The following is a 12,834-nucleotide window of genomic DNA, read 5'->3' as shown; positions in this document are numbered from 1 at the left end:
AAGATATCCATGGCATTTCTATACACCAACAGTGAAACTACAGAAACAGAGGCTAAAAAAGCAATTCCATTTACCATCGCACCAAAAAAATTAAGATACCTAGGAATAAACTTAACTAAGGAAGTAAAGGACCTATATGCAGAAAACTACACGACACTGAAAAAAGAGAGAGAGGAAGATGTAAGGAGATGGAAGAACATACTATGTTCATGGATTGGTAGAATCAACATCATCAAAATGTCCATACTTCCTAAAGCAATCTATAGGTTCAATGCACTCCCCATTAAAATACCAACGACATATTTCACTGACCTAGAAAGAACTCTCCAAAAGTTCATTTGGAACAATAAAAGACCCCGAATAGCCACAGCAATCCTGAGAAAGAAGAGTAAAGTAGGAGGGATCTCAATACCAGACTTCAAACTATATTACAAAGCCACTGTTCTCAAAACAGCCTGGTACTGGCACAAGAACAGACAAATAGATCAATGGAATAGAATCGAGAACCCAGATATCAACCCAAATCACTATGCTCAATTAATATTTGACAAAGGAGGCACGAATATACAATGGAGTCAAGACAGTCTCTTCAATAAATGGTGTTGGGAAAATTGGACAGATACATGCAAAAGAATGAAACTAGATCACCAACTTACACCATTCACAAAGATAAACTCAAAATGGATACAGGACTTAAACATCAGACGGGAAACCATAAAAATACTAGAAGCATCCACAGGCAGCAAAATCTCAGACGTATGCCAAAATAACTTCTTCATTGATACTGCCCCTAGGGCAATGGAAGCTAAAGAGAAAATAAACAAATGGGACTACTTCAAAATAAAAAGCTTTTTTACAGCAAAAGAAACCATCAATTAAACAACAAGAAAGCCCACGGTGTGGGAGATCATATTTGCAAATATTACCACTGATAAAGGTTTAATCTCCAACATTTATAGACAGCTTATACAACTAAATAAAAGGAAGATGAATGATCCAATTAAAAAATGGGCAATGGACCTAAACAGAATATTTTCAAAAGAAGACAGAAGGAAGGCCAAAAGGCACATGAAAACATGCTCAAAGTCACTAATTGTCCGAGAGGTGCAAATCAAAACAACAATGCGGTACCATCTCACACCTGTCAGAATGGCCAACATCAACAAATCAACAAACGACAAGTGTTGGCGAGGTTGCGGAGAAAAAGGAACCCTTGTGCACTGCTGGTGGGAATGCAGACTGGTGCAACCACTGTGGAGAACAGTGTGGAGTTTCCTAAAAAAACTGAAAATGGAACTCCCATTTGACCCAGTAATCCCACTTCTAGGAATATATCCCAAGAAACTAGAAACACCAATCAGAAAGGATATTTTCACCCCTATGTTCATAGCAGCACAATCTACAATAGGCAGAATTTGGAAACAGCCTAGGTGCCCGTCAGCAGATGATTGGATCCAAAAACTTTGGTACATCTACACAATGGAATACTATGCTGCCATAAAAAAGAAGGAATTCTCATCATTTGCAGCAACCTGGATGGAATTGGAGAGCATCATGCTGAGTGAAATAAGCCAATCAATGAAAGAGAAACACCATATGACCTCACACATTGGTGGATGATAAAGATCATTATAAACTGATGAACCAAGAGACAGATATAGAGAAAGTAAAGCAACAGGCAGACTGTCAAATTACAGTGGGGAGGTTAGGGAGATAATAGATCAACCGAAGGACTTGTATAAATGCATATAAGTACAACCAATGGACATAAAACTATGGGGAGGGAGGGGATGTGTGGGAGGGAAGGAGGGGGGCAATAAAAAAAATCAATAAAATATGTAAATAAATAAATAAATTAATTAATTAAAAAAAAACAAAACAACAACAACAACAAAAAAAAACAACAACAAAGTAATGATTATCCACTTGTTATTCCATTCCAACCAAATAAAAAGCAGATACATATATGGCTTAAATGTCATAAACTTATACATGATGAACCCTTAGCCCTGTTAGTATTGAATAAAAAGGTGCACTCGATTTGTTGAAGGTAACCTAAGTTGTATGGCTTTATTCCTTTTTAAACTCATAGGTACAGAGCTTTCTTTACACAGAGGCAAAGTATATGCCCAAGGGAAGGATGTGACTTCAGAGTCTGTTGCTAGAGGCAGGAGTGACAATGAGAACACTGGACCAGGGGTCAGGAGACCATGCTTTAGGGCTATGATCTATTAGTGGCTGGTCATCTCTAACTTCTCTGAGATAAACTTTCTTCACCTATAAAATATAAACATAGAAAAGATAAAATCTGATCTCTATTTCTAAGACACGATTAGGCTGCAATTCTGTTATTGTGGCACTATAACTGGCACACATCCTCAATGCAGTTTTGCCCTATAGCTAAGAAACACAAGTAGATTTCAGCTTTTGTGTAATCCCTACAAGAGAACAAATAATAAATAAAACATTATCAAATCATGTTGATGACTTATTAAAATATTTTATTGATAGATAAGAGGGAATTCATGTTACATCTGTTTAGAACATTAAGGTACTATCCCAGTTCTGTAGTTATAGAGGTAGAACAACTTTGGTGGAAAAAAAATACCCTCTGACCATCTTTTTCCTTTATTATAGTGACAAGAAAATCCATAAAATAATATTTTAAGAAATAGATAAGATATAGGTGACATTTTAGACCTCCTTTTGGCCCTGTGGGTTGATATACATTCATAGATAAGTGTAAAATAATGATTATCAGGCTAAATGGCAGGAGGAAGTATAGAGATAGTTCAAAGCTTAAGAATTTCTTCCACATGTTAACCTGGTATGCTTTGCAAGGTATAGATAACATCAAAGGTACAATTCCTGCAAGCAAACAGCAGGGTGCTTAGAGGCTGGTTGTCATACTTCCTGCACCCTTGATTTTGTTAAAAAGATTATCTAACATTTTCCCTAAGTAGATGATAGTCATTTGTTCTCAAAATGTAGTCCATGGGCTACCTGCCTGCATCAGCATTATTTGTGATACTTGTTAAAAATTTGTATTCCACTGAGCCAAACCGGTTAGGGCATAAACAATAATAATAAAAAAAAAATGTATTCCTAGCCTGCACCAGCAATCAACTGGATGAGTCCAAGATGTCTGCAGTTGTTTAAATCCTCAGGTACAATTTGCACATAAAAATGTCTGAGGATCACTATCTAGATTAGAATTCATATGCTACTACATCAGATTAATGATACAGTGAAATTCAGATCCTGTATTTGCTAGTTTAATATCCAAAGCACATGGAAACTATTTTTATGGCTTTAAAAGCATAAAATATGTTTTTAAAAATCTGAAAAATTAAAACGAGAAAAATAATTCTATAACACTCTTATTTGGGGGGAAAAACAGTTAATATTTGGTGAACATTTGGGTGAATTTCCTTCCAGTCATTGGATGTCATAATATGGATCATCATAGATTATGAAGGCAGGGGCCTTGTTTGTACATTTGTCACTCTATCCCCAGGTCTTACTACAATGCATTATAGGACACACTCAAATATTATTGAATGAGCAAAATGAATGAATGAATGAATGATTGATTGAAACTGGTATTAAACTGTATACTTAGTTCTGGTCATATGGACACTTTCTATAAAAAGACTAGGGGCCCAGTGCACAAATTTGTGTACCTTGAAAGGAACTGTGTGCCATGAAGCTGCAGTGGGCACAGGGGTGGGTCTCAGCCCATCCTCCATGCCCCTGCCCGGTCTCTCTCATGGTTCTTGTCTGAGGGGAGCCCCACTCCCACTGCACTCACACCCGCTGATGGCACGGAAGTAATAATTGGGGCCGGCACTGTCAGTGGGTGTGAGCAGTTGCTGCTGCCCTGATTGCCCCTCAGGAGTAGGAGGAGGTGGAGAAGCCCTCAGGGCCACTTGCACCTGCTGATGGCACCAAGTGATCGGGACTGGTGCTGGGCACCAGCAGTGGGTGTTAGCAGTGGCTCCGGCACCAGCTGAGGGTGCAAGCAGGGCTAGTGCCGGCAGTTGATGCAAGCAGTAGTTCCCGTGCCGTCAGCAGGTAAGAGCACTGGTTAGGACCATGGTGTGTGGGAGCAAAGAATTTTCAGTAACCACCAGAGGCTCACCCCCATGACAGTGACCAGTGTCTCACCCTGGTCTGGCTCCCCTGCCATGTTCTGCACATGGCCCCTGGTGGTTGTTTGGTTGTTCTGCCATCCATTCTATTTGCATATTAGCCTTTTATTATATAGGATGCCAGCATTAAATAGAATATCACTTTCTGATTCCCACAGGCATCAGATCAACAAAAATATCAATAACTACTACTCTTGTACCAGAAGTTTTTCTAGCATTTTATTCATGTTAATGTAATCCTAACAACAATATGTTGTATGCCATTTTTACCTCCATTTTATAGATCAGGAAACTGGAGCACAGAGAGTTTAAATAACTAATCCAATATCACAATGCCAGTATGTGGAAGGACTGGCTCCTGAGTCCACAGTAGTGAAATTTTAAAAGACTTGGTTAACAAATATCTACTTATTTGTGGTCTAAAGTTAACCACATGCACATGTTTAGTACTCTAACTATAGAAAACTCTAAATATTAGGTGATTATATGACCCATGGACACAGACAATAGGATGATGAAGGCCTGGGGTGAGTATGGCCTGGAGGGGGTCAATGGGGACAAAAAGGGGACATATATTATAGGAATCTCACATCCTGCATGGAAAGGGTTCCAATTCAGGGTTCAAGTTCTGGAGAAGGGCTGTACACAAATGAAAAGACTTAAAGAAATTCAATTTGGCGATATGGGGGGCCAGGCAGTAGTCCAACTCTAGTGGGAACTCCTCCTGCTCTGGCCCTGCCATCCCTTTTATTGAGGCTTTGGGGAAAACATCTTAGGCGGGAAATAACAGAAACTTACATGTAGCCCTTAGGCAGGAAATAACAGAAACTTACATGGGACAAACAAGGTGGAGGCTGCTTCCGTTAACAATGTCTCAACTAAAGGGTGAATGGTTAGAGCAACTGAGGCTGTTGACCAGCTTTACTGGCTTCCTGTCAACATCTCTCTTTTAGGTAAACTGATTTGTTTCCGGCAATATATAATATTTACAACAATAAAGAATTATTTAAAAAATAAAATAAATAAAAGTAGATTTTTTTAAAAAAGACTTAGAAATGGTACCTGCTTATTCACTGTGCTACTTTACAAAACTACAGATACCTCTGCATCACTTCAAGTGTAGAATACTCAGGCTAGTTCCTCTGTGCACATCCAGATATGATGTTCCCGCCACCAATAAACATGTCTACTTTGCTTGCATTTCAGTTTACCACACTGGCCATATAAAGCAAATACACATTCTTAAGGAAAGGTCATGTAATACTCTTACTTTTCCCAACATCTTCACCTTGGGTGACAAAAATATACATACATATATTGTATGTATATGCCTAAGTGACTGACGACCAAACGACCAGTTGCTATGCCACTCACTGACCACCAGGGGGCAGATGCTCCATGCAGAAGATGCACCCTGGTGGTCAGTGCACTCCCACAGCAGGAGTGTGCTCAGCTGACCAACCCCCTCTGGGTGGTCCACAAGCCCAATGGCAGCCACTCATTCCCTCAGCAGTCCTGCAGGTCCAATCTCCTGAGAAGGGGCCAGGCACTGATGGACCAGCACCACCGGCGCCTCGAAGTCAGCCTCAGGCACTGCAGCAGCTTCCCCTCCCTAGGTGCCCTGCAAGGAAGAAATGAAATAAAAGTGGTCGCCAGGTACCTCCCAGATCTGAATCCCAGGCAGCAAGGCATCCCACTGTCCACTCGGAGAGCTGATCACATCCCAAGTGCCACCTCGGGATGCCGCCCATGCAAGAATTTGTGCACCAGGCCTCTAGTAAATAAATAAGAAAGAAAGAGAGGGAGAGAAGGAGAGAGGGAGGAAAAAAAATTAAAGCCCAGAATCTAAAATCCCATACTTCCTGTTCACAAATATGTGGTAAAATAACCATTAACGGCATTAGCCCCTGGAATCTGGATGTAAGGTAGTGTCAGAAAGGGAATCTCCTGCTCAGACTGATCCACTGCTGACCTCACCCCTAAAAGGAACCAGACTATTCATCTTTCTAAACCACCTACAGCCGCAAATCTGCATGAGCAAGACCCTTTTTCCTTGAACGTGCGCTTGAAAGCCAAGGAGCCCAACTAACAGCAAGACCAGTGCCCTGACCTCCTCCACCCCCGTCCTCCCACTGTCCCGCAATAATCTTAGCCTCCGGGGGAGCGGAGACAGAGGCGGGCGGCGGGCGGGCGGCTCCTCGCCCACACTGAACTCGAAGCCCCCCAGCCCGGCGGGAGCCCGCTGAGCCTGCAAATCACCGCCCGCCCGGCAGGGGGCGCCGCGGGCGAAGCCGGGCCCCCGCGAGGGGGCGCGCGAGGCCGCACGGAGCCCTCGCCGGGCCGGCCCCGCCCCTCCGCAGCCCCTCGCGCGGCGGCGGGCGAGGCCCCGGCCAGGGGAGGGGGCGGAGAGCGGCGGGCGCCCGAAACGGCCCTGCGGCTGGAGCGCCGCGCTGGGGCGGCGCGAGCCCGAGGGGGCGGGGAGCGCGGGGCGGGAGCGTGCGCGGCGCGGAGTGGGCGGGGAGGCCGGCGCCCGGAGCGCGGGCAGAGGACGCCGCTACCCTGGACAGCGCACCGCCCGCCGGGGTCGCCGCGCCGCCGCCGCCGCCGCCGCGGATCATGGTGAGTGGCGCCGCGCGCCGCCGCCGCTCTTTCTTTCTCCCGCCGCCGGTCCGACGCGCTGGGCGGGAAGGGGCCGAGGGGCGGCCGTGCGGGAGCTGCGGGTTCGACTGCTAGAATCCGTCGCTGTCGGGGGGCCGGCGGGTCTCGGGCTCTCGGTCCGGGTCCGCGGCCCCCCGGCCCGGCCCCTCGAGGCGCCCGCTCGCGTCAGGCCCCCGCGGGGTGCACGCGGCCGGCCGGCGCCCCGAATGCCCGACGAAACCGCCCTCTCTCCCTCCGCACCCGCTCCCGCAGCCATGCCCGCGGCCCCGGCCTCCCGCTCCCGCTCCCTCCGTTCCGGGCGCGGGGAACGGCGTTTCCCTCGCGCGGTGTCGACCCCGCGTCGGAAATTCTGGGGTTTGGGCTCTAAACGGTTGGGTCCAGGGCCCCCCGCGCCGTGCCCGCCGTCCCGGGGGTGTGTCGGGTGCCGGCCCGCGCTCCCGGCTTTGCGCGGCGGCGGCGGCGGGCAGGTGTCCCTTCGGGAGGCGGGTGTGCTCTCCCCACTCCGCTCCCGGCCCCGCCGGCGCCGGCCCGCCGGACGGAGCTCCCGGGCGGAGCGGAGGGCGGGGGGCGCGGGGAGGGGGTGTCTGCCCCTGGCCCCTGACCCGCCTGAAGGCTTGGGCAGCTCAGCCTGGCTCTGTGGCTAGGAAAGATTAAGTGCGGGTGCCCCGCTCACACACCGGTCCCAGGCAGAGCGGGGAGCCCACATTTGTCTCCAGGGGTCCATCTATTATCTTCTCTCCTCCCTCCCATGTGGTTTCCTCGCCACCTCGGGGCTGGTAAAATATGCGAATCTGTTCTCTCCCCGCTCTGGCTGACACTAATCAGCCCTAGCTTTTCCCCTCTCTACCCTTTCAGGTGCACAGTATGTGTCTGATGATATCTGAAGCCTTCTTCCAGCCACTTTCTCTACAACTCCAGCCTCCCCCACCCCATTCACCACAGTTCATATTCCCCTTAACTGCTTCGTTTTTCCCCTTCACCTGATATTTGACTTGCTGTGGATTTTGTTTGTCTTGATTGAATATGTCCCCCCACCAGAATGTAAGTTTCAGTATGGCTGAGATTTTTGTCACGTTCTCCACTGCTATATTTTTAGTAGCTGCAACAGCGCCTGGCACATAGTAAGTGCTCAATGTGTTTTATTTGTGTGTGTTTTTTATTAACCCAATAAAGCAGCATACTTTAATGCATATGTGCAAATGGGAAGCAGCAATGCGACTATGAGGATTATAGACCCAATTGACACTTGATGAGAACCTCCAGTGAAGTTTGAGAAGAGGAATATTCTTGGAAAGGAGAGAGTGGATCTGGTGATCCTCAGTGACGCGAGTATTGGGTGGCCATCATTTATGCCTGGGTCTGTCAACTTCATGCTCTTGACACCTCAGTGGGCAAATCATTTTTAGGGCTAACTGGCTCTCTCCCTCCAGGTCTGAACCTTTGTTTCAAATTATTACAAATTCTAATAAGTAAGGGAACAAGTCCAAGGACAACTCCCTAATTGGATGAAGAGTTGTGGGAATTAATCCAAAAGAGCCAAAATTAAGGGCAAGCTCTTATAAATTCTACTCTATACAATTGAGGTTCTTCCTCGGTAGATAAGCATTTCTCAGTAACTTTGAGTCTTCAGAGGAGCTATTTTTAAATCCAAGTCGTTTCACTATTTAAAAAAAAAAAATACAAGGCCTGGGGTGAAATTCATAAATCAGTGGGTTAGTTGAGAGAGATATCCCTTTGGATTCATGTCCAACATGAACAGTCTCACTGTGTCTTAACGCCAAAACAGATTCTTCCCTTCAAAGTCCCTTTTGGTTTTCCATTTCCACAGTGTAAATTGATGGCAATCTTTGGGTTAAGCCTATGGACATGTATTTTTTTATCTATATAATTTGAGCCAAACGGTTTGGTAAAATTTTCATGGGCAAGTTTCTGAAAACGATATAATTATAGCCATCACTGTATAAGTGCAGTGGTTCTATTATTGCTGTTTAGTCCAGATAGGTGATAGAAATTATAGGTAAAAAGCAAAGAAAGGTAAGTTTGTATTTGAAATTAAAATCAACCAAGCAAACATAAATTAAAAATACCTTAATTTTTTTTAGTCCAATTTATATTTCTAGGAGATTTTGCTATGTTATGATTCTAGTCAAAGTATCAAGCCATTTTTTCTATTTCTTGAAAATGTTGCATTGTCAAGCAATACAAAATCGATTTTAAAATTTTTCTCGTTGGTTAAACTTAATTTTTGGTTCTTCAACAAAATATTGCAATTTAATCTGTTTTTCTCCAAACATTTAAATCACAGTTTGGGAGCTTCAGGTACTTTTATAGTTTGGAAGACATTGTTTAAAATTTAAGTGGATCCTTGTCATCTGTCTAGTTATATTCAGAAAACAGGGCTCTGTCGCCAGGATTATGTCCACAGTCATCTCCATTGTACCATCTAACTTGATGGTTTGGATTTTTAAGAGTAGATATTGATAAAGGGTAAGAAGTTGCCCTGGAAACTCTTATTTAGGCGCAGCATGGTGAAAATATCCCAACATCAGTAGCTTATCATAATTCCAAAGTTACACATTTGTATTTTTTTCTTAAGAGAAATTAGGACATTACTGATATATAACTGACTCTGACAATGAACCATTCTAATAAATGGTTAGTTTAAATATAACCATTTAAAAATCTTAACAATTTAGTCATTGCAGATGACAATGAACCATTCTAATAAATGGTTAGTTTAAATATAACCATTTAAAAATCTTAACAATTTAATCATTGCAGATGACAATGAGCTATTCTAATAAATTGTTAGTTTAAATATAACCATTTAAAAATCTTAACAACTTTATCATTGCAGATGACAATGAGCCATTCTAATAAATTGTTAGTTTAAGTATAACCATTTATAAGTCTAACAATTTAATCATCGCAGAGTATAAATTGTTCTGGAATTGATGATGTGGCAATTTAGAGCTTAAGATTTGGGGTGAGTCACGAGTTTGAATCACAAGGCCAACATTTAACTGTGACTTAGGACAGATTAACTTCTTTAGGCCTCAGGTTTTTCTTTTATAAAAGAAGACTGAAATATTCCTAAGGTTATTGGGAGAAACAAATAAGATAATGCACTTTTAAAAAACATAATGCTGCCCTGGCTGGTTTGGCTCAGTGGACAGAGCGTTGGCCTGTGGACTGAAGGGTCTCAGATTTGATTCCAGTCAGGAGCACGTGCCTGGGTTGCAGGCTGGATACCCCGTGGAAGGCATGTAGGAGGCAGCCAATTGGTGATTCTCTCTCATCATTGATGTTTGTATCTCTCTCCTCCCTCTCCCTTCATCTCTAAAATCAATAAAAATATTTTTTTAAAAAGGAAAAGCAATTCAATGTTAAAAAAAAACAACACAGTGTTTCCAGTGCTCAGTAAATATTAACTATTATAATGACGTGTTCCTTTCTCCCACATCTGTTTTCAGTTGAGAGACCTCAGAATGATGTCTGTGACTCACCTCTTAGTTCTCTTCCGTGTTAATACACATCTATATCAGCAGTGTCCAGTAGAAATATAATGCAAGCCACCTAGTCATTTTTAAATTTTTAGTAACATTAAAAAGTAAAAAGACATAAAATTGATTTTTAATATATTAACTCAATTCGTGCAAATATTATTTCAACATGTAATCAGTGTGAAAAATGTTAGCGAGATATTTTCTTTTTTACCTGAAATCTTCAAAATCTGGTGTATATTTATACTTACAGCACATTCAGTTCATGCTAGCCACAATTTCAAGTGCTCCATAGCCACATGTGGTGAGGAGCTACTGAATTGGACAAAACAGCTCTAATTTACCTCTCTCTTCACAGCTTTCAAATTTACCTCTTATCTGTTAGACCCTTTCCACTTGTGAGAACTCACTGCCACCTTAAACCTTGCGTTACAAAAAGAAAGCTCATCTTTCAGACTCTCCTCTCTGTTCCCATGTGCTGTTTAGTAATTCCACCAGCTCTCAAGTCTACTGTGTCTGATATCTGATTCTTACTCTTTTTTTTTTCTTTTATGTTTATTGTATAATATTCTCATATTTTTACTTGAAAATATCTTTAAATCTCCTCTCCTTTCCTCTCCAGCCCCCTTTCTACTATTCCTACTTTTCCTGCAGGTTTCCTCTTTTGTGGTCTCTTTGTTTTTAACTTTTTTTACTTGAAGTTTGTTATTTTTTCAAGGCCAGGTTCATCATTTTCATGTAGTAACTTAATGCTGGGGGGCTCTAGTCTCCTATTTTTTTTTAATATATATTTTATTGATTTTTTACAGAGAGGAAGGGAGAGAGATAGACAGATAGAAACATCCATGAGAGAGAGTCATCGATCAGCTGCCTTTGCATACCCCCCCTGGGGATATGCCTGCAACCAAGGTACATGCCCTTGACCGGAATCGAACCCGGGACCCTTCAGTCCGCAGGCCGACGCTCTATCCACTGAGCCAAACCAGTTTCGGCTCTAGTCTCCTATTATGTTCAAAGATTCTCCCCCTTCCCTTCTTGAGAAAGGTAGTTCTCTCCCTCAGAGTCACTGAGCTCCATGTTCTCTCCACTCTTCCATCAGCCCTTGTTCATGTTGTCACGAATGCTTTTGATTTTATAGTTTATGCCTATGTTAAACACCTTTCCTTTACCAGATAGTAAGAAATGTAATTACTTTAACTGGTAGTCTGATGTTAAAATGATCCACCCAAGTAAAGAAGCACAAAAGGAAGGAAGAAAATAAATCATGGAAAGGGGAAATGAAACTACTTGAACTTTATCTACCTAATTAATAATAATAAAGCGACAACCACACAGTGATGACACTTTACATTTACTCAGTGCTTTATAGGAAACAGCACTTGCTCTGTACCTAGTAAACAGAGGCTCAAAACAAAAGAATGGACCACAAGTCAGGAAACCTGGTTTCTAGTCCTGGCTTTATTATTAACTAGGAGTCAATGCACCTTGAAAGGAAATGTCGGCTGCAAGGGCACAGGGGCAGATCTCAGCCCATCCTCTGTGCCGGGCCAGGCCCCTCCTGTCTGCCAGCAGCCCCCGCTGCCACCGAAGGCTCCCACACACTGATAATGCTGGCCCCACTCGCACCTCTGAAGGCCTGGAGCTATTGGGGCCAGGACGTCAGTGGGTGCAAGTGCCGGCTGCTGTCCTGATGGCTCCTAAGGAGCAGGGGGAGGTGGAGAAGCCCTGAGGGATGATCAGGGCCAGCAGCTGCTGCTCGCACCCACTGACTGCACTAGCAGTGGGTATAAGTGGCAGCGCCAGCAATAGGTGTGAGCACGCGACAGGACCATGGGAGCAAAGAATTTTCAGTAACCACCAGAGGCTCGCCTCAATGACCCTCACCCCCTTGCCCCCCGCCCCCGCTCACCACCATCCCACTGCAGCCAATGACCCCCATGTTCCATGCACGCCCCCTAGTGGTCAGCACACATCATAGCGACCAGATGTTCTGTTGGTCAGCCGTTCGGTCTATTTGCATATTAGGGTTTTATATATACTAGAGGCCTGGTGTACGATATTCGTGACTTGAAGGGTCCCTCGGCCCAGCCTGCACCCTCTCACAGTCTGGGAGCTTTCGGGGGATGTCTGACTGATGGCTCTTTAGACATCCTCAGCGCTGCCGCAGGCGTAGGAGAGGTTCCCACCACCCACACTGTGTTAGCCGTGAGCCCGGCTCCTGGCTGAGGGGCCCCCCCTGTGGGAGTGCACTGACCACCAGGGGACAGCTCCTGCTTTGAGCGTCTGCCCCTGATGGTCAGTGTGCATCATAGCAACTGGTCATTCTGCTATTCAGTCTATTTGTATATTAGCCTTTTTAAAAAATATGTTTTTATTGATTTCAGAGAGGAAGGGAAAGGGAGAGATAGATGGAAACATCAGTGATGAGAGAGAATCATTGATCAGCTGGTTCTTGCACATCCCTTCTCACTGGGATCAAGCCCACAACCCAGTCATGTGCCCTTGACTGGAATCAAACCCAG

The 12,834-nt window shown here is 44.3% G+C and overlaps 1 protein-coding gene across 3 annotated transcripts in view; it reads left to right on the top strand.

Moving 5' to 3' along the window:
• Nucleotides 1–6,665: 6,665 nt before the first annotated feature.
• Nucleotides 6,666–12,834, top strand: part of ELOVL2 (ELOVL fatty acid elongase 2) — a 61,809-nt gene continuing 55,640 nt past the window's right edge. Inside the window, exon 1 of one of the 3 annotated variants that reach the window (XM_084876145.1) lies at nucleotides 6,666–6,770. In XM_084876145.1, coding sequence (XP_084732271.1) covers nucleotides 6,768–6,770 — 3 coding nt within the window. In that variant the 5' untranslated portion in view covers nucleotides 6,666–6,767. Of the gene's footprint in view, nucleotides 6,771–7,913; nucleotides 7,931–12,834 lie in introns of those variants that run through there. The other 2 variants (XM_084876146.1, XM_084876147.1) reach the window with 2 other exon arrangements.

The sequence above is a fragment of the Pipistrellus hanaki genome (assembly GCF_964339955.1).
Source record: "Pipistrellus hanaki genome assembly, chromosome: 2".
NCBI classification, from domain to species: domain Eukaryota; kingdom Metazoa; phylum Chordata; class Mammalia; order Chiroptera; family Vespertilionidae; genus Pipistrellus; species Pipistrellus hanaki.
This window is presented reverse-complemented; position numbering and strand designations above follow the sequence as displayed.